General features: G+C 38.3%; 1 protein-coding gene across 1 annotated transcript in view; it reads left to right on the top strand.

The window, feature by feature from the left end:
• COPB1 (COPI coat complex subunit beta 1) overlaps positions 1 to 23,274 on the top strand; it is a 40,042-nt gene that overhangs the window by 15,792 nt on the left and 976 nt on the right. The window contains exons 9-21 of the mRNA XM_032358157.1: positions 382 to 489; positions 574 to 720; positions 1,896 to 2,041; positions 3,239 to 3,335; positions 4,042 to 4,202; positions 5,257 to 5,377; positions 12,458 to 12,685; positions 12,843 to 13,022; positions 15,885 to 16,029; positions 17,671 to 17,790; positions 20,858 to 21,003; positions 21,580 to 21,669; positions 23,032 to 23,187. Coding sequence (XP_032214048.1) covers positions 382 to 489; positions 574 to 720; positions 1,896 to 2,041; positions 3,239 to 3,335; positions 4,042 to 4,202; positions 5,257 to 5,377; positions 12,458 to 12,685; positions 12,843 to 13,022; positions 15,885 to 16,029; positions 17,671 to 17,790; positions 20,858 to 21,003; positions 21,580 to 21,669; positions 23,032 to 23,187 — 1,845 coding nt within the window. The remainder of the gene's footprint in view (positions 1 to 381; positions 490 to 573; positions 721 to 1,895; positions 2,042 to 3,238; positions 3,336 to 4,041; positions 4,203 to 5,256; positions 5,378 to 12,457; positions 12,686 to 12,842; positions 13,023 to 15,884; positions 16,030 to 17,670; positions 17,791 to 20,857; positions 21,004 to 21,579; positions 21,670 to 23,031; positions 23,188 to 23,274) is intronic.

Genomic DNA, 23,274 nt, shown 5'->3' with positions numbered 1-23,274 from the left:
TAATTTTTTTCATGACATGGGCTTGTTGAAGAGACCAGACCAATTGTCCTGTAAGAGGCCACTCCTTGAAGATACCTCTGATTACTTTTCGGTGGTGTCGTTTAGTTTGTTTCTCTAACTTCTGAATTTTCAATAAACTATGAGTTTGATCTAAAGCTTGATAGAGTCACAGTAAACATTTGCAGTTTGAATGCATTATATGTGATACATACTTCATACCGTGTTATATCAGGATACCCAAAATACCTGGTTTTTCCACTACCAGTGATTTTATTATTGATGAAGAATTAAGGTGGTGATGGTGAGAACCCTCCATTCTGTGGTTAAGATTTTTTTTCTCTTAATGTTGGTGTTAATTCTGGATTTCTTGTTCTTTCTCAGGATCTGGTTATGGATATCCTGAGAGTACTGAGCACACCAGACTTAGAAGTACGCAAGAAAACTCTGCAGTTAGCACTGGATCTCGTCTCTTCTAGGAATGTTGAAGAGGTAAAACAAAACTCTGACAGCACCGTTGTAAGCTGTCAGGCCAAACATGGTATAATTCCCACTTATTTTTACTTTGTTCTTTAGTTGGTTATTGTTTTGAAGAAGGAAGTGATTAAAACAAATAATGTGTCTGAGCATGAAGATACTGACAAATACAGACAACTCCTTGTGAGAACATTGCACTCCTGTTCTGTCCGATTTCCAGATATGGCTGCAAATGTTATTCCTGTGGTATGTAATTCTGATGACTTTAATTTTGAAATTCTCTAAAGGAGTATAAAGTTTTAGTTATTTAGCAGTTAAACTATCTAGTAGAATTACTAAATCTTGTGGTCAAAAGTGATCTTTCTGTTCACCCTTAAGTTCAGAAGAATAAAGAATCTGACTTCTTTCTTACTTCTTCATCAAAAAAGTAAACACACAAAAATATAATGACAAAAATACCTCCGCATATTATTATAATTGATGTTTGTTACAGTTACCTATGGTAAAATTATGCTATGTATTGATATCATTCAGTAGCACAAACAAGTATTTCTTTAAAATAGTTTTACCTCTTTAAAGTTGAAGGATTTTTGTTATAAGAAAAATACATATATTTAGAATCATTGGCTTCTGCCACTGTCAGATAGATGAGATATGTTACTGTAATTTGAAATATTGTCTTTGAACCCCAGATTTTCTCTGAAATGATTTTACTTTTAGTTACAACTTAGAAGTATCCAATTAATTTATTTTGAGTTGCATATTTCCAGCTTTTGTTTTGTAGTGAGTTTTTTTGTTGTAAACTTGGCTGCACAAAACCCAGAAAAGACATTGTGACCTCCTTTACACAGTAGTGTGTGTTTTTCAACTTAGATTTTATGTTTTAAAATTACTATATTCTTTGTAAAGTTGTTTAGTTCTTAGAACTTTGATAGTTTTCTTTCTGAAAACTGTATAACTTACGGGGTGCCTGGATGGCTCAGTCAGTTAGATATCTGACTCTTGATTTCAGCTCAGGTCATGATCTCAGGGTCCCGAGATTGAGTCCTATGTAGGACTCAGTGCTCAGTGTAGGGTCTGCTTGAAATTCTTTCTCTCCCTCTTCCTCTGCCCTTCCCCTGACTTGTGTGCACATGTCCCTCACTCTCTCTCAAATAAATAAATAAATCTTTTTTAAAAATTCTTTTTTTTTTTTTAAAGATTTTATTTATTTATTTGACAGAGAGAGATCACAAGTAGGCAGAGAGGCAGGCAGAGAGAGAGAGGAGGAAGCAGGCTCCCTGCTGAGCAGAGAGCCCGATGTGGGACTCGATCCCAGGACCCTGAGATCATGACCTGAGCCGAAGGCAGCGGCTTAATCCACCGAGCCACCCAGGCACCCTAAAAAAATTCTTTATCTTGTTCTTTTTTTTCCCTTTCAGTTAATGGAATTTCTTAGTGACAATAATGAAGCAGCAGCTGCTGATGTCTTGGAGTTTGTTCGTGAAGCCATTCAGCGCTTTGACAACCTGAGAATGCTTATTGTTGAGAAGATGCTTGAAGTCTTTCATGCTATTAAATCTGTCAAGTAGGTTTAAAGTCTGTTTAAATGTAAGGTCAAGTAAGCAATTTACCAGTTTCTATCTTTAAAGGGTCAGTGGATTGAAAATGTAAGGGAGAAGAAATGAATCAAGATACTCATGTCAATATAAGTATCACAATAGACATCCCCTCACCCCCCCCCAGTAAATCCATAATCTGTGCACAAAAATTTGCTTTTGTAAGTGTGATTTAGCTAGGTTTCTCTACCATTATTTCCTCTAAAACATGGTGAATCATCAAGTGACTAAGGAACATATTTTTAAAGTTTATCACTTTTGGAATATCATTATTTATATCCCCCATTAGTATTTATTAAAGTGAGGGATTAAAAATGCGGACTAAAACTGACATAATACATTTCCCTTAAATAGCCTTTGCTAATGAGAAAGGATTGTTGCATCCAAATTTACTTCATTTAAAGCACCTGATGAATAGAGTATACTAGACTTGCATTATATCCATGTTGGATAGAAAAGAAAGGTCCACTGTAAAATTGTTTTTATGATATAATGTTTTGATATTTATGGAAGTGAGAAAGATTGCTTCCTTTGTGAGGAAAAAAAAAAACATACCAAAGTTTTGCCTTTAATGGTTATCATCTCTCAGAACTTTAGTTTCTAAAATGTTCTCTTGAATAAATTTAATGATTATCTTAAGGAAAAGATAACTGAAGACTTGATTCAGTTTAACAACTAGAGAATTGTTGCTTTCTTTATGTTTTTGGAGTGTTTTAATTAGTGATCCTTTGCACTCCTTCCTTATCCATGATTCTGTTGAGCATCTTGTCTTTTCTTTCCAGTAACTACAGATAAAAAGTGAATTACTTTTTACATCAAAGTTATGTATTTTTTATAATAGTAAATGATAAAAGTTACCTTAACTCTGTCCTAAATGGAGGATAACCCCTTTCTGGGAGATATTTTTGTTATTTTTACTAATGAGTTTACCAATTTTAAGGTGTTCCTAATAATAATGGTGAGAATACTTACTTTCCTTTTGACGCTTGTGATTTCTGGAGAGAATCAAACTTAATGTCTTTGTTACCTTCCTTCTTAAAATTTCATGCGTAGTCCCTTGGAACTGCAGAGTCTTGTTTTCTGCTTGAGCTTAAATTCACAGAGAAAGATCTCTCCTTTAAGATTTGTTAGCAGTGTCAGTGTTTCAGAACTTGTTCTTCCCTTAGGATTTACCGAGGAGCATTATGGATCCTGGGAGAATACTGTAGTACCAAGGAAGACATTCAGAGTGTGATGACTGAGGTCCGCAGGTCCCTTGGGGAGGTATGTTTTACTTCAGTAAATGCTACTATATATGGTGATTTTTACTTTAGTAAATCTGACTTTTATGTGGTGGTTTGCTTTTGTATTTTTATTTAGTAGTGTTGGAGTTAAAAACACTAAAAAATGTGTTTTAATTACCCAGATAAAGCTTAGAGGCTGTGGGGTATTAGGGGCATCCCTCTCCCTGCATGGATCCATAACTCCTGTTCTATTGTCTGTCTTCTTTACCCTTTCAGGTAAGATTCTATTTAAAGGAAAGACTTTTAAAACTCTGTGTTAGCCTATGTATTCTGAAAAGAGAATGCGAGTATTACAAGAACCATGCTAACATTAGACTATTAATGTACTAAAACTGGCAGTGTTTCCTCATCCAAATAACCATATGGTAGAGTAGGAAGAACATTGTTTGTGAAGAGATCTGGGTTACAGTCTTGCTTCCCCCATTAATTAACTCCAAAACCTTGGATATAAATTTCTTAGCGTGACTGGACTTGAGATTTTTCACTTAGGAAGAAAAGGAAAAAAAGGAGTTTCACTTAGGAAAAAAAGAAAAATTTCTTTCCTTGGGAAGGAAAGAATATTGAATGCAGAGTTGCAAAAATCCCATTGGGGGAATTGCCTTCTCCATAGAAATGATTGAATATTTAAATATGATTTTGCTTCTATTGATATTATTATTAGACTGACGTTTCCAATTGATTTTTAGATCCCAATTGTAGAGTCAGAAATAAAGAAAGAAGCTGGCGAATTAAAACCTGAAGAGGAAATAACTGTGGGGCCGGTTCAGAAGTTGGTAACTGAGATGGGCACCTATGCAACTCAGAGTGCACTTAGCAGTTCTCGACCCACAAAGAAAGAAGAAGAAAGGTAATCTGCAGCACCTGTGCCCTACCATCTATACTTTTTATTAAACTATTACTCCTGAGTATAGTACAGTCAAGTGATTTTTTTCCCTCTTACTTGCTTTTTGGAAATCTTTGGCATTTAAGATACTTGAAAGGAGGTTTAATTTCTCTCAGGAATTACATTGATGGTTTTACTCCTCTTTTTCCTAAAACTGTTTTCATTGAAATAACTATTCTATTTAAAATTATATTGCTCATATAGAAATTGCTAAGTGGAGCGGCACCTGGGTGGCTCAGTCAGTTAAGCATCTGATTTTTGGCTCAGAGTTCTGGGATCAAGCCCCACATCAGGCTCTCCAATCAGCGGGGAGTCTGCCTCTCTCTCTCTCTCTTCCTCTGTCCCTCTCCCCTTGTGCATGCATTCACTCTCTCAAATAAATACAATCCTAAAAAGAAGATCTAAAGAAAATGCTAAGTGGAGGTAACTGTGAATTTTGTTGCCTGTGTTAGTGCTTGGGAAACATATTTTGAAGATTTTCCACCTAATTGATGGAATAAAATTTTAAATTTTTTTGCCTTACTTTGCTCTCCAGTATTATAATGAACATGACAAAAATAATGCCTAAAATTTTAATCATTGCTTACTATATGTTAGGCATTGTACTAAGTAGTTTGTCCCTTGTAATCTTCAGCAACTCATTGAGTTACAGTTTATTATTATCCCCATTTTACAGAAGAGGAATCTGAGGCTTAGGAAGGTTTGTAACTGACCCATAGGGACACAATAAATAGATAAACCGGAATTTGAATGCTCTTTGGCTCTAGTGCATAGACTTCAAATCATTTTCTCTTTCCATATTGACTTGGCTCTAGTTCTTTTGAAGATAAGTTATAAAACCATGTATATTTTCCTTTTTCCATTTTTCTTCTAAAAGCTAAAGAGGGAGCTAATTGAGATCCTCCTCACTGAAGGGTAGCAGTGAGAGTGTTAAGTAGGCTTATTTGAATCATTTTTGCAAAAGCTGTATGCTGCTTAAGAAATTAATTGGATTTCATTTTCCTTGATTGCTTTGCAGACCTCCCCTGAGAGGCTTCCTTCTGGATGGAGATTTCTTTGTTGCTGCCTCCCTTGCCACAACTCTGACCAAGATTGCCTTGCGCTATGTAGCTTTGGTTCAGGAGAAGAAAAAGCAAAATGTAAGTTCATTTATCCTTCATTTACCCAGCAAATGTTGAGTGCCTACCATAGGCATTGGACAGTGAAGGACCTAAAAGTGAATGCTGAAGTTCTTATCATTAAAGAGCTTATGTAATGGGGGAAATGGACATAGTAATAAAATGTTATTGTAAAATTGACAAACTAATAACAATAATGTTACCTTGTGATTAGTCCAGTGGAAGAGATGTAAGGGCTTATGAAGTCAGTCATTTGCTTGCTAGGACCAGTCAAGGCCCAGAGAAGGAAAGACCTCTCTCTCAAGCATTTTCATCGAAAGAGTCATTGTCTGTTTTGTCCCGGAAATGTCTCTTAAATGTATTTTCATCCACAGTTTATACCTTCATCATAGCTTCTGACCCATTCTGACTGTACACTCATTGACAGTAATCTATTTCCATTTCCCCCAACCTTTTGTGCTGTTTTCCTGCCTTTTATTTCTGTGTGTCATGCTATCAGCCGTAACATGCATTGCTATTATTTTTGCTTTGAACAGTTAAAAATTATTTGTGTATGTGTATTTATATACATATATATGCATCATTTATTTTATTTTTATATTTTTTTACATTTCTTATTTATCTAGTATATGGCTGGGCTTGGGTATGAAGGGGGGCATAATTAGTTGTAAGAAGTCGAGAGGTGGGAATAGGACGAAGTTCAAGTACCTTTCTGGGTGACTTTTTTTTGGCATTTTTTTTCTTTACAGTAAAATATACATAATGTAAAGTTTACCATTTTAACCATTTTTAAAAGTGCCACTCAGTGACATTAAGTATGTTCATATTGTTGCATGGCCATTACCACCATCCATCTTCAGAACTTCATTATCCCAAATTGAAACTGTACCTAGTGAACAATAATCCTCTCATAGTCCTCCCCACCAGTCCCTGGCAACCACCATTCTGCCTTCTGCCTCTATGAATTTGCCTATTCTACATACCTCATATAAGTAGAATCATAAAAATTTGTCCTTCACGATTGGTTTATTTTGCTTAGCATAATGTTTTCAAAGTCCATCCATATATGGGGCGCCTGGGTGGCTCAGTGGGTTAAGCCTATGTCCTCAGCTCAGGTCATGATCTCAGGGTCCTGGGATGGAGTCCCGCATTGGGTTCTCGGCTCAGCTGGGAGCCTGCTTCCCCCCTCTACCTACTTGTGATCGCTCACTCTCTCTGTCAAATAAATAAACTCTTTTTTTTTTTTTTAAAGATTTTATTTGTTTATTTGACAGAGAGAGATCACAAGCAGACAGAGAGGCAGGCAGAGAGGGAGATAGAGGGAAGCAGGCTCCCTGCTGAGCAGAGAGCCCGATGCGGGACTCAATCCCAGGACCCCGAGATCATGACCTGAGCCGAAGGCAGTGGCTTAATCCACTGAGCCACCCAGGCGCCTCTAAATAAAACTCTTTTTTAAAAAAAGGTCATCCATATAGTAGCGTGTGTCAGAATTTCTTTCCTTTTTAAGCTTGTATAATGTGCTGTTTTTGTTTACGTACTTATCTGTTGTAAACAGTCAATATTCTTTTTTTTTTTTTTTTTTTTAAAGATTTTATTTATTTGTCAGAGAGAGGGAGAGAGAGCAAGCACAGGCAGAAGAATGGCAGGCAGAGGCAGAGGGAGAAGCAGGCTCCCTGCCGAACAAGGAGCCCGATGTGGGACTCGATCCCAGGACGCTGGGATCATGACCTGAGCCGAAGGCAGCTGCTTAAACCACTGAGCCACCCAGGCGTCCCGTCAATATTCTTTTTTATTTTTTAATTTGACAGAGAAATCACAAGTAGGCAGAGAGACAGGCAGAGAGAAAGGGGAAGCCGGCTCCCTGCTGAGCAGAGAGCCCAATGTGGGGCTTGATCCCAGGACCCTGAGATCATGATCTGAGCTGAAGGCAGAGCCTTGACCCACTGAGCCACCCAGGTGCCCCCAATAGTCAATCTTCTTTAAAAAAAAAAATATATATATATATATATATATATATATATATATATTTATTTATATTTAATTTCTTTTTTTTTTAATGAGAAAACAGTCTTATATTTACCCACATATTTGCCATTTATGGGGCTTTTCATTTTCATTCTTTTGTGTAAATTCAGATTTCCAAGTGATTCTTTCTGCCTAAAGAACTTGATCATTCTTATAATTCATGTCTGTTCATAAAGAATTCTGTCAGCTTTCATTTGTCTGAAAAAAATCTTCACTTTGTCTTCATTTAAAAAAATCTTTCTGTGGTAGAATTGTGAATGTGGAGGCACCTGGGTGGCTCAGTCGGTTGGGCATCTGCCTTGGCTTCGGGTTGTGGTCCTGAGGTTATGGGATCAAGCCCCACATCAGGCTCTGGGCTCAGTAGGAAGCCTGCTTCTCCCTCTCCCACTCCCCCTGCTTGTGTTCCTGCTCTCACTGTCTCTCTCTCTGTCAAATGGATGGTAAAAATCTTAAAAAAAAAAAGAAAAGAAAAAAGGAATTGTAAATATGTTGTTTTTATTTTTTAAAAGATTATATTTATTTATCTGACAGAGATCACAAGTAGGCAGAAAGGCAGAGAGGGAAGCAGGCTCCCTGCTGAGCAGAGAGCCCAATGCGGGACTCGATCCCAGGACCCTGAGATCATGACCTGAGCCAAAGGCAGCAGCATAACCCACTGAGCCACCCAGGTGCCTGTGAATGTGTTTAATTTTTATTCATTTTTAAATTGTTAAAATAAGAAGTGATATATAAAAACTAAGAAAAAAAAATCACTCATGGCAAGAGGACTGAAGTACAAATCTTATTAATATTATAGTGGAGGGGCGCCTGGGTGGCTCATTTGGTTAAGCAGCTGCCTTTGGCTCAGGTCATGATCCTGCATCCTGGGATCGAGTCCCACATTGGGCTCCTTGCTCGGCAGGGAGCCTGCTTCAACCTCTGTCTCTGCCTGCCGTTCTGTCTGCCTGTACTCGCTCTCTCTCCCTCTCTCTCTGACAAATAAATAAAATCTTTAAAAAAAATTATAGTGGAGATAGAAACATCAAAAGATAGAATTATATTACCAAATATGATAACAAAAATCCTTCCTTCTCCTGAAAGAGTTTAATACAGCTTTTCTCTGTGGAACAATGTTTTTCCCAGTATTGATCATTCTGTGTTTTATAGCACTGCAGCTTCACTTCACATTTTAGCAAACAGTCCCATGTTCCTCTAAGACCTTCCTAATCCTTGTATTTAATAGCTGTATAGTAGTCCATTAGATTCCTTCATTTACTTAAGCTCCCATTTTAGATTGGAATTTTCAAAAGGATTTTTTTTTTAAATTCCATCATGAAGAGAGTCGTAAGTGAGATTTAGAGAGCCAAGTAAATTATGAGGTGTATTATCTCTCTTTAAAAAAAAAAAAAAGATTATTTATTTATTTATTTGGCAGAGAGAGAGATATGCACAGGGAGAGGGAGAAACAGGCCCCCTACTGAGCAGAGAGCCCAGCTCAGGCCATCTCAGAACCCTGGGATCACGACCTAAGCCTAAGGCAGATGCTTAACCGACTGAACCACCCAGGTGCCCCTCTTTATCTCTTTTTTATCAATTTATTTTGATTTGTGGGTGATAATTATTTTGCAGCTCTCTGTGGGCTGTTTCTTTATTTAGGTTTTTGTCGCAGAGTAATTGTCTGTTCTTTAAATTTTGCTTTTTTAAAAGTCTCCAAAGATTTGTATCTGGGTCCAGTTTGATTTCTTTTCATGGAATAGCTGCTCAGTTCTGCAGACTGGGAGACCATTTGTGCATTTGCTGATACTTGTTAAAGAGAACCAGTTTACTAGTAACTGGTTCATGAAGTTTGTCACATGTAGTACAAGGCAGGAAGTTGGGTTGTTTATCACTTCCCTGACTCTCCTTCACTTACGCCTTTTCTAGAGTTTCCCTGGTTGTATACCTTTTATATACCAAATATTAAAGGCTTTGCTTTAATATTTTTTTTAATAAGAGACTTAAAAAAAAAAGATTTTATTTATTTATTTGGTAGATCACAAGCAGGCAGAGAGGCAGGCACAGAGAGAGGGGGAAGCTGGCTCCCTGCTAAGCAGAGAGCCCAATGTGGAGCTCGATCCCAGGACCCTGAGATCATGACCTGAGCCGAAGGCACAGATTTTAACCCACTGAGCCACTCAGGCGCCCCTAATAAGAGACTTTTTAAAAAGTTATTTATTTATTTAAGAGCAAGAGAGCAAGTGAGAGCACTAGTTGGGGGTGGGGAAAGGGGCAGAGGCAGAGGGAGAAGCAGGCTCTCTTCTGAGCAGACAGCCCAATACGGGACTCGATCCCAGAACCCTGGGATCATGACCTAAGCTGAAGATAGATGCTTAACCAACTGAGCTACCCAGGTACCCTTTGCTTTTACTTTTCTTATATGATGTCTGTTGACAATTAATTTTCTTGGTTTTTATTTGTCTGAAGTAGCCTTATTTTTCCTTCATTTTTGAAAGATGCCTTTATGGATATAGAATTCTAAATTGATGGTTTTTTTCTTTTGGTTCTATAAAGAGGTTACTACATTGTCTTCTGGCTGCAGTTTACTATAAAGATGTAGCACAAAGGGCACCTGGGTGTCTTAGTTGGTTGAGCAACTGCCTTCGGCTCAGGTCATGATCCCGGACTTCCAGAATCGAGTCCCACATCGGGCTCCCAGCTCCTTGGGGAGTTTGCTTCTCCCTCTGACCTTCTCCTCTCTCGTGCTCTCTCTCACTCATTCTCTCTCAAATAAATAAATAAAATCTTTAAAAAAAAAAAAAAAGAAGATGTAGCACAAGTATCTTCTGGCTTTCTGATGAGAAGCCTGCTTTCATTCTTACACCTCTATGTGGATGTGTCCTGTTCCCTCTGGCTGGTTTTAGATTTTCTCTCTATCATAGGTTTCAGTACTTTGATTAGGGTTTGTCTTGGTGTGGTTTTCTTCATGTTTCCTTTGTTTCTGGTTCATTGGGCTTCTTGGATGTGTAGGTTTATAGTTTTCATTAAATATGGGTACTTTTTGGCCATATTTTTTTTTTTAAGATTTTATTTATTTATTTGACAGAGAGAGCAAGAGCAAGAACACAAGCAGGGGGAGTGGGAGAGGGAGAAGCAGGCTTCCCGCTGAGCAGGGAGCCCAATGTGGGGCTCGATCCAGGACCCTGGGATCATGACCTGAACCGAATGCAGACGCTTAACGACTGAGCCACCCAGGTGCCCCTTGGCCATGATTCTGTAGCTATTTTTTCCTGTTTCTTCCCCTTTCTTCTTCTTCCGGAGACTGTATCCAGACTCAGGATTATTACACTCATTCTTCTGCTCGTTTGTTCCCAGGCCTCTGGGAGTCTTTTCAGGCATGTTTGCAGAGTATCATTTAGCCAAAGATGGGTTGACAGGGATATAGAGCATGTGTCTGGATAATTGTACACAATACTAAAAAACCAAGTTGGAGTCACTTGTGGAAACTGAATAGCAGGCTAGGTAGTACAAACTTCAACATGAAGGCTATTGGAAGTCACTGAAGGTACTTGAATGTAGAGTGAAGTAATTGGTGCACAATAAGGATTAAGATAGCAGCAGCAAGGGATCACACTTTGTGCCACCAATAATGGGGCAGCCTGACATTTTGTGTTCCTAATGCAGTACAGTAAGAGATATAAAACATCACCTATCTAGTATTTAACCAAAAGTGGGGGACATTCTACAAAACTGGCCCAGCCTTTTTTAAAAAGTCATTGTGATGGGAAACAATACAAAGAATCAGGGGGACTGGTCTAGGTTAAAAGGGACTAAAGAGAATAACAGTCAAATAAAATGCATGAAGCTGATCCTGTATTAAAAAAAAAAAAAAAACATAAAAACACTTGGTGACGTTAGGAAAATTTATTTGCAGACAGTTTTGGGGACTGTTTTGTTTCTCAGGTGAGATAATGATCCTGTGGTTCTAAAGGAAACTGTCCTGATTCTTTATTTATTTGGCAGATAGATCACAAGTAGGCAAAGAGGCAGGCAGAGAGAGGAAGGGAAGCAGGCTCCCTGCCGAACAAAGAGCCCGATGTGGGGCTCGATCCCAGGACCGTGGGATCATGACCTGAGCCGAAGGCAGAGGCTTTAACCCACTGAGCCACCCAGGTGCCCCAACTGTCCTGATTCTTAAGAGATTTATGCTAAAGTGCTTAGAGGGTGAAGAACCCTTCTTTCATATGTTTAGCCAAAAAAGTAGGTGTACATGAATAGGTAGAATAAGAAGGCAAATACGGCATAATGTAAGCAACTGGTAAAGTGTATCTATTCTTATATTCTTATATTCTTATATTCTGTATTCTTTCTTTATACTGAAACTTTTCTGTAGTTGGAATTTAAAAAAAAAAATTTTTTTAAGATGTTATTTATTTATGGGCACCTGGGTGGCTCAGTGGGTTAAAGCCTCTGCCTTTGGCTCAGGTTATGATCCCAGGGTCCTGGGATCAAGCCCCGCATCGGGCTCTCTGCTCAGCAGGGAGCCTGCTTCCCTTCCTTTCTGTTTGCCTGTCTCTCTGCCTACTTGTGATCTCTGTCAAATAAATAAATTAAATCTTTTTTTTTTTTTTTTGAAAAATTTATTTATTTATTTGACAGAGAGAGGGAGAGAGAGAACATAAGCAGGGGGAACTGCAGGGAGAGGCAGAGGGAGAAGCAAGCTTCCCGCAGAGCAGGGAGCCTTATGCCAGGCTCTATCCCAGGACCCTGACCTGAGCCAAAGGCAGATGCTTAACCAACTGAGCCAAACAGGTGCCCCTGTAGTTAGAATTTTTAAAAAGACAGCATTGGCATGTGAAGGGATTAGAGTGAGGGAAACAGTTATAAAGCTGTTGCTATTTTTCAGTTGAAAGTTAATGAAGGTATTGGAAGGTGGCGGTTAAAAAGATAGGAAGGAAAAGGGGACATCAAACATACGGAGATAAAAATCTAAAGCACTTGAATTCTTATTCGGGTGAAGTGAAAATTAGGTTTATTTTTTGGATTTTGAAGTTACAATAAAGTGACATTACTGAATTGGAGGACCATGACAGTAAATAATCCATTTCTTTACTTTTCTAGTCTTTTGTTGCTGAGGCTATGTTGCTCATGGCCACTATCCTTCATTTGGGAAAATCGTCTCTTCCTAAGAAGCCAATTACAGATGATGATGTAGATCGAATTTCCCTGTGCCTCAAGGTCTTGTCTGAATGTTCACCTTTAATGAATGACATTTTCAATAAGGAGTGCAGACAGTCCCTTTCTCACATGTTGTCTGCTAAACTTGAAGAAGAGAAATTATCCCAGAAGGTAAGGTATTTATGAGTACTTACTAAAAGTGGTTTGTGGGTTTTTAAAAAATTCTCTTGGTTTTTCGGTTCTATATGAGGGCAGTCCCTATTATAGGTCTACAGAAAACTGTCTTTTTTTCCATATTAAAGAGAGATGTATTGTTTTCTCAACATAGAAAGAATCTGAAAAGAGGAATGTGACAGTACAGCCTGATGACCCCATTTCCTTTATGCAACTAACTGCAAAGAATGAAATGAACTGCAAGGAAGATCAGTTTCAGCTGAGCTTGCTGGCAGCAATGGGCAACACACAGAGGAAAGAGGCAGCAGATCCCCTCGCATCTAAACTTAACAAGGTAACAAAATGTCAAATATGTTGGTAAATTATTTAAATGAGTAAATTATTTAAATGAGCCACTTAAGAAAGTAGTAATTAGGAAGTGGCTAGTCTCCCAGTGTTTTTTAAAAGAAAAAATAACTTGTTATATAGCATCAGTTTTTTCAAGTCACTATGATTGATAGGCTCATGAAACAGGAATTAAAACTCAGATGCTGGGGCACCTGGGTGGTTCACTTGGTTAAGTGTCTGCCTTCAGCTCAGGTCATGGTCACAGGGTCCTGGGATCCAGCCCTGTGTTAGGCTCCCTGCTCAGTGGAGAGCCTGCTTCTTCCTGTCCCTCTGCTACTCCTGCAGATTGTGCTCTCTCTCTCAAATGAATAAATAAAATTTTTAAAAATAAATAAATAAATAATACTCAGATGCTGATATTTTACTGTACACTAGTACTATACGTCTAGTAGATGGCTTTACAACTTGTTTCAGTTGTGTGTGGAATCGTAGAGTAACATGTAAACTGGGAGATCCATAAAGATTAACTAAAACTTAAAAAAAAAATTGTTTATTTCAATGTGGTGCTTAAACTCACAACCCTGAGATCAAGGCCTGAGCAGATATTAAGAGTTGGACATGTAACTGACTAAGCCACCCAAGCCCCTGAAGATTAACTAAAACGTAAAGGGCTGGGCTCTGGCCTCTACTCTGACATCCTGCCCTGTTTCTCCTGTCCCCTGTTACTTTAAACAGGACAGCTCCACTTTTATATTCTTAGTGTATTGACTTCCATGTCAGATTTTATAGAGAAATTTTTCCTACTCTTAAAATATATAAATTTACAAGTCAGACTCAAATAGTCCCTTCTATTAGATGAATAAGCAGTCTTAGATTAATTGGTCCAAGATAAGGTTAGTAGTAGAATTAGAACTACTGAAACACTTTCTCTCCGTTAAATTTAGGAATTGATGTTGATAATATTACAGTTATACATTTTAAAATTTTGTAATAAATTTATAATATGCAAAATTATACAAAATTTGCATATTATTAATTATCCTCTTAACTATCCTTAAGTGTACAGTTCAGTGGCACCAAGTATGTGCACATCATTGTGCAGCCGTCACTATCATCCCATCCATCTCCAGCACTTTTTTCATTTTGTAAAGCTAAGACTCATGCCCATTGAACAGTAACTCCCCACACTCCCTTCCCCTCAGTCGCTGAAACCACAGTCTGCTTTCTGTCACTATGAATTTGATTGCTCCAGGTACTTTATATTAGTAGAATCATTTGCCCTTTCGTGACTGGCTTATTTCACTTAACATAATGTCTTCAAGGTTCATCCATATTGTAGAATGTGTCAGAATTTCTTTTTTAAGGCTGCATGATACTTCATTATGAATATATACTACATATTGTTTATCCATTTATCTGTTGACAGACACTTGGGTTGCTTCCACCTTTTGGCTGTTGTGAATAATGCTGTTATGAACATGGTCCACAAATACCTCTTTGAGGCACTAATTTCATTTCTTTTGGGTTATACCCAGAGGTGAATTTGCTGGATCACAAGTCCCTTATCAGATGTATGGTTGGCAAATATTTTCTTCCATTCTGTAGGTTGTCTTTTCATTCTGTTAATAAAGTCCTTTGATGCACAAAAATTTTTCATTTTGATATAATTCAGGTTTTTTTTTTTTTAAGATTTTATTTATTTATTTACTTGATAGAAAGAGAGAGAGAGCAGGAAAGGGAAGAAGGTCAGAGGGAGAAGCAGACTCCCTGTGGAGCTGGGAGTGCAATGCGGGACTTGATCCTGGGACTCTGCAATCATGACCTGAGCTGAAGGCAGTCTCTCAACCAACTGAGCCACCCAGGAGCCTGATATAATCCAGTTTTAATCTATTTTTTGTTGCACGTGGTTTGGGTTACAGTATTAAGTTTAAAGTGCTGTACTTGGGGGTTTTTTTGTTTTTTGTTTTTTGTTTTACTTTGGTTGGGGGGGAGCATATCAAATTTATCTTCTTGGAATTACAAACATTTCTTACTGTATAATCTATTTAGTTCTTGAATTTAGGTAGCAGGGACTACCATGTGATTTGTATTTTATTTAGTTCCCAAGTTTTGGAGAGCAACTAGTGAATTGAGATACTGAGGGATTTATCTGAAAATGTATCCAAATCTATTCAGTCCTTAAACTGAGATCATGTTTAAGGTATTTGCTCAACATATTTTTTTTTTTTTAAAGATTTTATTTATTGGGGTGCCTGGGTGGCTCAGTGGGTTGGGCCTCTGCCTTCGGCTCAGGTCATGGTCTCAGGGTCCTGGGATCGAGCCCCGCTTTGGGTTCTCTGCTCATCAGGGAGCCTGCATCTCCCTCTCTCTCTGCCTGCCTCTCTGCCTACTTGTGATCTCTGTCTGTCAAACAAATAAATAAAATCTTTAAAAAAAAAAAAAAGATTTTATTTATTATTTATTTGACAGGCAGAGATCACAAGCAGGCAGAGAGGCAGGCAGAGAGAGAGGGAAGCAGGCTCCCTGCCGAGCAGAAAGCCCGACGCGGGGCTTGATCCCAGGACCCTGGGATCATGACCCGAGCCGAAGGCAGAGGCCTTAACCCACTGAGCCACCCAGGTGCCCCTGCTCAACATATTTAACATCTTTTTCCTACTGAACTGTAAACTCTAGTACCTGTTAGTTCTAATGTCCCATTTGCAATTACCACCTCTATATTATACAACAATTTCATTGTATCAGTTTCAAAATGACTTGTCTGATCTAAGTACATCTGTTAATTTACCTAACAGACTTAGTCATTTGGCTAGGATATGTTTGGTTAAATTGTCTCAGTCACTTGATTTTTCTCTTTATTTTTGTTTAACAGGTCACCCAGTTGACGGGTTTCTCAGATCCTGTATATGCAGAAGCTTATGTTCATGTCAACCAGTATGATATTGTCCTGGATGTACTTGTTGTAAACCAAACCAGTGATACTTTGCAGAACTGCACATTAGAGTTAGCTACTCTGGGTAAGGAAATTTACCATAAAGGAAAGATTTTGTTATATAGTAAGTCTATATGACAGATTATTAAGAGTTATGTACAAGTTTTGTATAAGAAATCTTTTTAGTATAAGAACTTTTTTTAAAAAAAGATTTTATTTATTTATTTGACACAGAGAGAGACACAGCGAGAGAGGGAAGACTTGCAGGGGAGTAGGAGAGGGAGAAGCAGGCTTCCCGCTGAGCAGGAAGTCCGATGTGGGGCTTGATCCCAGGACCCTGGGATCATGACCTAAGTTGAAGGCAGTCGCATAACCAACTGAGCCACCCAAGCGCCCCAGTATAAGAATTTTTAGTGAAGGCTTAGTTTTACATTTAATATTCAGTCTCCTTCAGCTCCAATTTTCTGAACCTCTGTGGTACTTAACTTTCTTAGGTTTTTGCTCTTGGTACATCCAGATGGGTTTATTCAGTAAGCTCAACCTAGCAAATGTCAGTTTTTCTAGATAAAAATAAGAGTTGTTTAACTTACAGATTTACCACATGGCTCACTTAGTTAAATTTTTAATTGCCTTAGAACAGAACTAGGCAATTTCTGAGTCTATAGCTGATACCTACCACATGTAGCCAAAGTAATATATTATTATTTCAATTAGCAACTCAAGGTGTGTTTTTATTCTTAATAAAAACCCATCAATCTTACTCTCTCTGACCACTTATACAATGACTTTGAAGTTGGAAAATATAAATTGTATATAGAAACAGTGCAGTGCCAGGGCGTCTGGGTGGCTCAGTCAGTTAAACAGCGGCCTTCGTCTTCAGGTCATGATCCCAGGGTACTGGTGTTGAGCCCCACACTCGCTGCTCATCAGGGAGCCTGCTTCCCCATCTCTCTCTGCCTGCCTCTCTTCCTACTTGTGATCTCTTTCTCTGTCAAATAAATAAATAAAATCTTCAAAAAAAATTTATTTAATAGAGACAGAGAGCGTAAGCAGGGAGAGGGACAGATGAAGCGGGTGAAGCAGACTCCCTGCCAAGCATGGTGCCTGATGTGGAACTTGATTACAGGACCCTGGCATCATGACCTGAGCCTAAGGCAGATGCTTAACCAACTGAGCCACCCAGGTGTCCCAATAAAATCTTTAAAAAAAAAAAAAAGTGCAGTGCCTCTAGGAAATTCCATGTGGCTTTTAAGCAAAAGTTAAAGGACTTTAAGGGAAAAGGTAACTTCTACCCTATCTTCCTCAGCATAGCTTGATGCCTCTTTAATGAACTATGTTTCTAAAAATTTATAAATCTTCTGTGGATTATCATTCTTTGTAATGGAGTCTATAGTTTAAGACTTAAGCTTTTTGAGAACTTTATACTCAATCATTGAAAAAGAATGGTAAGCCCAAAGTACACACACACACACGCACCAACTAATTCTGAGGAACCTGTTACTTTTTCAAAGAAAATGTGCAAATTGATATGAATAATAAGATGTTAAATGATTTCTTTATTTTCTCCTCAAAATATTTGAATCATAACTTTTCTCTTGTTCCTTACTTTGCTAGACGCTATTAAGCTGCATACATTTTAAGATTTTATTTTGGGGGAGATAAATGTGAGAGAGATGTATGTGATTTAATGTATATTTTAACCATATCGCAACCATATTTTTTTTAGGAGACCTGAAACTTGTGGAAAAACCATCTCCTTTGACTCTTGCTCCTCATGATTTTGCGAATATTAAAGCTAATGTTAAAGTAGCATCAACAGAAAATGGAATAATTTTTGGTAATATAGGTAAGGAATTGTTTTGTAGCATGTGATCTTTTTATTAAAGGATATCTGTAATAAGCAGTTGTATGACATTTCTTGAGGGCAGGACCTGAATCCATTCATTCACTCTCTCATTTATGGGGGCACCTACTATTCTACTAAGCATTGTATTGTGTTCATGGATGTACAGAAATGAACCATAGAGAGATTGTCCTCAAGAAACTGCCAAGCAAAAGAAGGAAATAGATAAGTAAAATATATTTAAGTGCAACACAATGTGAGAGGTTCTAGTTTATATACTATATGCTTTGGGATCAGAGGAAAAATGCTAACCATATGGAAGGCTTTATAGAGGAGGAGGATATGTTATCAAGGGGTAATGTTTGAACTGAGTCTAAAATTTTGTATAGGCAGAGGTTCCATAGGAATGTGGGGACTAACTTATATGGAGGCATTCAGTCAGTCAATAAGCATTTTTTTAAATAAGTTCTGTGGTAGGAATGGGGTTACCATGGTGAGGACAAAAGATCTCTCCTCAGGTAATACGTGGTGGAGTGAGGGAAGACAGATAAGCAGAAAAAATATGCGTAATAATAATGGTAAATACTACAAAGGAAGCTTGTGTGAGGTAAAGTTGGAGCCTGTGTAGAATTCAGTCATTTTTCTCAAAGTGTTGGTAGAGTGGGGAGGGGAGGGAAGGTTAGGAAAGGCTTTGTGGAACAACTGATGCTCACGTGGCATTCTGAAAGATTAGTTAAGTGTTCTGCAGATAGGATTCAGCCGGAACAAATGCAAGTAGTTTGATACAGTTGGAGTTCAAAGTGGGCTGGAGGGTAGTGGTTTAAAAAATGAGGTTGGTGGGGGCGCCTGGGTTTGCTCAGTGGGTAGGGCCTCTGCCTTTGGCTCGTCTCAGGGTTCTGGGATTGAGCCCCGCATCAGGCTCTCTGCTCAGCAGGGAGCCTGCTTCCCCCTCTCTCTCTCCCTGCCTCTCTGCCTACTTGTGATCTCTGTCTGTCAAATAAATAAATAAATAAATAAATAATAGTTTTTTTAAAAAAATTAAGTTAGGAAGGTTAGTGGGAGCTCAGTTTTACTTGTCATGCTAAGGATTTCAGACTTAGTCCTGGATATAAAGGGTTAGAACCATTAGGGAATTCTCAGTGAATTACATGATAACATTTCTTTCTTCCTTCTCTTCTCTTTTCTTTTCTTCTTTCTTTCTTTCTTTCTTTCTAAGAGAGAGAGTGCATGCACATGAGCTGGGTGGCAGGGGGAGGGGGCAGGCAGAGCAAGAGGGAGAGAGAAAATCTTAAGCAGGCTTCACACTCAGCACAGAGACTGATGTGGGGGTTCAACCTCAGGATCCTAAGGTCATGACCTGAACTGAAATCAAGAGTCAAGGATGCTTAATCAGCTGAGCCACCCAGGCATGCCCGTTATTAAACACTTCTGTGATAGCACTGTAGAAAACCAGTTAGAAGAGGCAGAAACTACTAACTAGTACAACCCACCGAGGCACCCCCCCCCAACCAGTTAGAAGAGGCGGAAACTACTAACTAGTACAACTAACTGTTACAGTAGAACAGGTGAGAGATGACAGAGCTCAAACTAGTGCAGTAGTGGTTGGGTTGGAGAGAAGGGCTGAGTATTATCAATATTAAGGAAAGAGAATGCCCAGGACGTGGACTGATTAAAGAGGGAGTGACTAGAGTAATCCTTAAATTTTTTTATTGGGTTTATTGTGTTGATATTTTTGGCAGTCACCAAAATGGAATATAGGAGAGGAACAAATTTGAGAACGAGACTAAGGTTAAGTCTTGAGCAGCTTGAGTAATATCTCAAGCTTGGATATCTAAAGATGTCTAAGGGCAATTTGATAAGAGTGTGGCACTTGAATAGGAGGTCTAAACTAGAGATAAGTACTTGTTTGAAAACCATAGAAATGGAAGAAATCACTAAGGGCATCAGGTGAGAAGAGGGGAGATTTGAAAACTGAATCTAAGAGAACAGCAATATTGAAAACTTGGTCAAATGAGGAGAATCCTACAAAGCTACCTGAAATGTGATAGAGAAGTAAGGAAAAATCTTCCAGAAGTATCCGGAGTTGCAAAAGGTCAAGTAGCAGGAAATCTAAAAGAAGAGTCCTTTGGCTTTGATGATCAGTGAAATTAAATATTGTTTGTGGTATATCTTAGGCAGTGGTGGTGGGTTGAAGACTTGGAGAAATAAGGACAGTATGTGTAGACTGTTCTGAGTGTAGAACTGTGGTTTTGATAAGAATGAGAGAGGGCAGAAGATGGAAGAAGGGGGATGAAGGAGAATTTTTTTAAGGTGAGTATGTTTATAGACTAAGGGAAGAGCCGGTATATGAAGGTAAAAACTTAAGAGGAAGGTGGGTAATGATTGCTGGAATGATGTCCTGAACCAGAGCAGGGATCACAGATAGCAGAAAATACGAATCTAGAAGAGAAGAGACAGCACTTCCCTGATATGAAGGGTAGGGAAGTGAGTGTGGATTCAGAGAGAGAGAAATTTGTTTTTAGATGTGGGGCTAGAAATTAAGCTTATTTTCAGTGACCTCAGTTTTCACTGAAAGTAGATAGAGGAATGTCAAGAGAGGAGGCTTGGAGGAGGAAACATAGGCTCCAATCAGATGACAACTTTCTGCTGTATATAAGGTAGTCATAGAAGTAAATAATCTTGTATTATTAAGTACTGTGGCTCCTCAATATTCATTCAGAAATATTAGTTAGGCACCTCTGAGGGAATACTACTGTTTACCTGCTACATACATACTGACTGAGTTTTAATCCTGCCCCTGCCACTTAATCAGATCTGTGACCTTGAGCAACTTACGTGACTTCTCTGTTTCCTCATCCATAACATGGACAATGATAATACCCAAACATAATATTGAAGGGACTATTGAAGAGGTAAATCTTTGTGAAGCATTTAAAATATGGCCCAGGATAGACTAAGCATTATATAAATAGTTGGCTAATATCATAATTATTATTGGGAAATATTAAAGCTTTTTAAATTAAAATTTGCCTCTGGTGACTCAGGGCCTTTTTTTGTGTGTACATTGCAGTTTATGATGTCTCTGGAGCAGCAAGTGACAGAAATTGTGTAGTCCTCAGTGATATTCACATCGACATCATGGACTATATCCAGCCTGCCACGTGCACTGATGCTGAATTCCGTCAGATGTGGGCTGAATTCGAATGGGAAAACAAAGTTAGTCCTTGGGAGATTTCCTTGAACTCCTTATCTTCCTTTCTGGCTAGTGTTGAGGAATTCTCTGATAAGAGTAGTCCCACTAAAAAAAGTATCAGACGTAAGAAGCAGTCTCTCAATAGCTATTCTTGCAAATTAGTCTTAACCAGAAACTATGCAAGTAGCGTGGTAAGTTGTTGTAAACTGATGAGGGTAGCAGTTGTATGATTAGTCTAATTGATCAAGACATTAAAGATAATACCCCATCCCTTGGATGTATGAGTAATAATCTACCATTGAATCTAGTATCTAGAAGAAGTTTTACAAAGTCAGTGGCCTTGATATTTATTAAAAATATTTTATAGGCAGCATTTTGATCTTCTATGACATTAGCTGTATATGCAAGTTCTGATATCACCTTGCAGTTTGTTGGATTTTGTTAAGTGTTATTTACCTTTTTTTTTGCCCACCTGCCCCACTAAATACATGAAAGGTGTTCCATATGATATGTGAGTCTGTTTTCTCAACCCTAAGATCAGAAATATGCAACTCTCTCATTGTGAGGTTTATGATCTCCTTTTTTTCCCCTCTGTACAGGTGACGGTTAACACAAATATAATTGACTTAAATGACTACTTACAGCATATATTAAAGTCAACTAACATGAAATGCCTCACTCCAGAGAAGGTAAGATTTGACCAAGAACTTCTTAAATCTGATAGAGAGTAGTATGGCCGATTCCTGGCTTACTTGTATTTCCTTTAGTGTATTTTTGTTATTGTTCACCATGAGAAAAGCAGTGACATTCTAGACTAGCTGAAAGAAGTTATCTCGTTGAATGCATCAGTCTGCTTATCTCTTTCTACTGGAATATACCAACCTGCTTGTTTCTAGTGCAGGGATCAAACTGAATAGTCAGACTCATTTTTCTTTTCAGTCTTCTCCCTTTCAGCTAAAGGCTCATTCCTTTTTTTTTTTTTTAAGACACTTGTGATGGCCTTTATTTATTTATTTTTTTAAAGATTTTATTCAGTTATTTGACAGACAGAGATCACAAGTAGGCAGAGAGGCAGGCAGAGAGAGAGAAGGGAGGAAGCAGGCTCCCTGCTGAGCGGAGAGCCCGATGCGGGGCTCAATCCCAGGACCCTGAGATCATGACCCGTAAAGGCTCATTCCAAAATAGGTTTTGATACTGGATTAAAAATATCTGTGACCTCTTCTTTTGGCTCTGATTGTGGGTCAGAATAAATCTCTTCAAATACGGAATTTTCTGCTAAGTTCTGTATATATGAAAAAAGAATAGAAATAAAAATGAAGCTGAAGCTTTAAGAAATTTTTTTTCTTTGTAGAATTCTTGCTAATGTTATAAAACTAATTTTATCAGCAAAGTTCTGCCAGACAAATGGGTTTTAATTCATATATTAGTTTATTCAACAAATACTCTAGCAGGTGCACAAGTATCATATGCCCAGTACTCTGTGAGCTACTTTTATACAGAAATGAACAAAATAGGGGTGGGTGGGTGGCTCAGTGGGTTAAGCCTCTGTGTTCGGCTCAGGTCATGTTCTCAGGGTCCTGGGATTGAGCCCAGCATCAGGCTCTCTGCTCAGCAGGGAGTCTGCTTTCCTTCTCTCTTCTGTCTGCCTCTCTTCCTACTTGTGATTTCTCTCTCTCTCTGTGTCAAATAAATAAATAAAATCTTAAAAAAAAAAAAAAGAGAGCAAAATAAAAATTGTCTCTCCTTCTCCTTCATGGAGCTTAAGGTCTGGTGTAGTCAGACAACTCTGTAAGTAAATGGGGAATGTATATATGCAAACTGGTGTAAGTGCTATTTCTTTAAAGTCACGTTTATTGAGGTATGACATAGACACAGTAACATTCACACTTTTCATATATATGTTTCTATGAGTTTTCACATTTATGTAGTCATGTTACCACCACCACATAATAAATCCTATTTTAAATGATAATTTATATATGCTGCGGGTCTTTGCTTATGTGTCATTTGTTCTCTAGTGAAGTATTGAATATATCATACATTTCTTCCAGGCTCTTTCTGGTTACTGTGGCTTTATGGCAGCCAACCTGTATGCTCGGTCCATATTTGGAGAAGATGCACTTGCAAATGTCAGCATTGAAAAGCCAATTCAACAGGGACCAGAGGCCCCTGTTACTGGCCACATAAGAATTCGTGCAAAGAGTCAGGTAACAACTGGGTGTTTTGTTTTTTTCTTTTTGAGGTTGTCTCTGAACTGAACAAAAAGGAAGAATTTATTTCTTTATTATTTCTAT

Source organism: Mustela erminea, chromosome 9 (genome assembly GCF_009829155.1).
Source record: "Mustela erminea isolate mMusErm1 chromosome 9, mMusErm1.Pri, whole genome shotgun sequence".
Lineage (NCBI taxonomy): Eukaryota > Metazoa > Chordata > Mammalia > Carnivora > Mustelidae > Mustela > Mustela erminea.
This window is presented reverse-complemented; position numbering and strand designations above follow the sequence as displayed.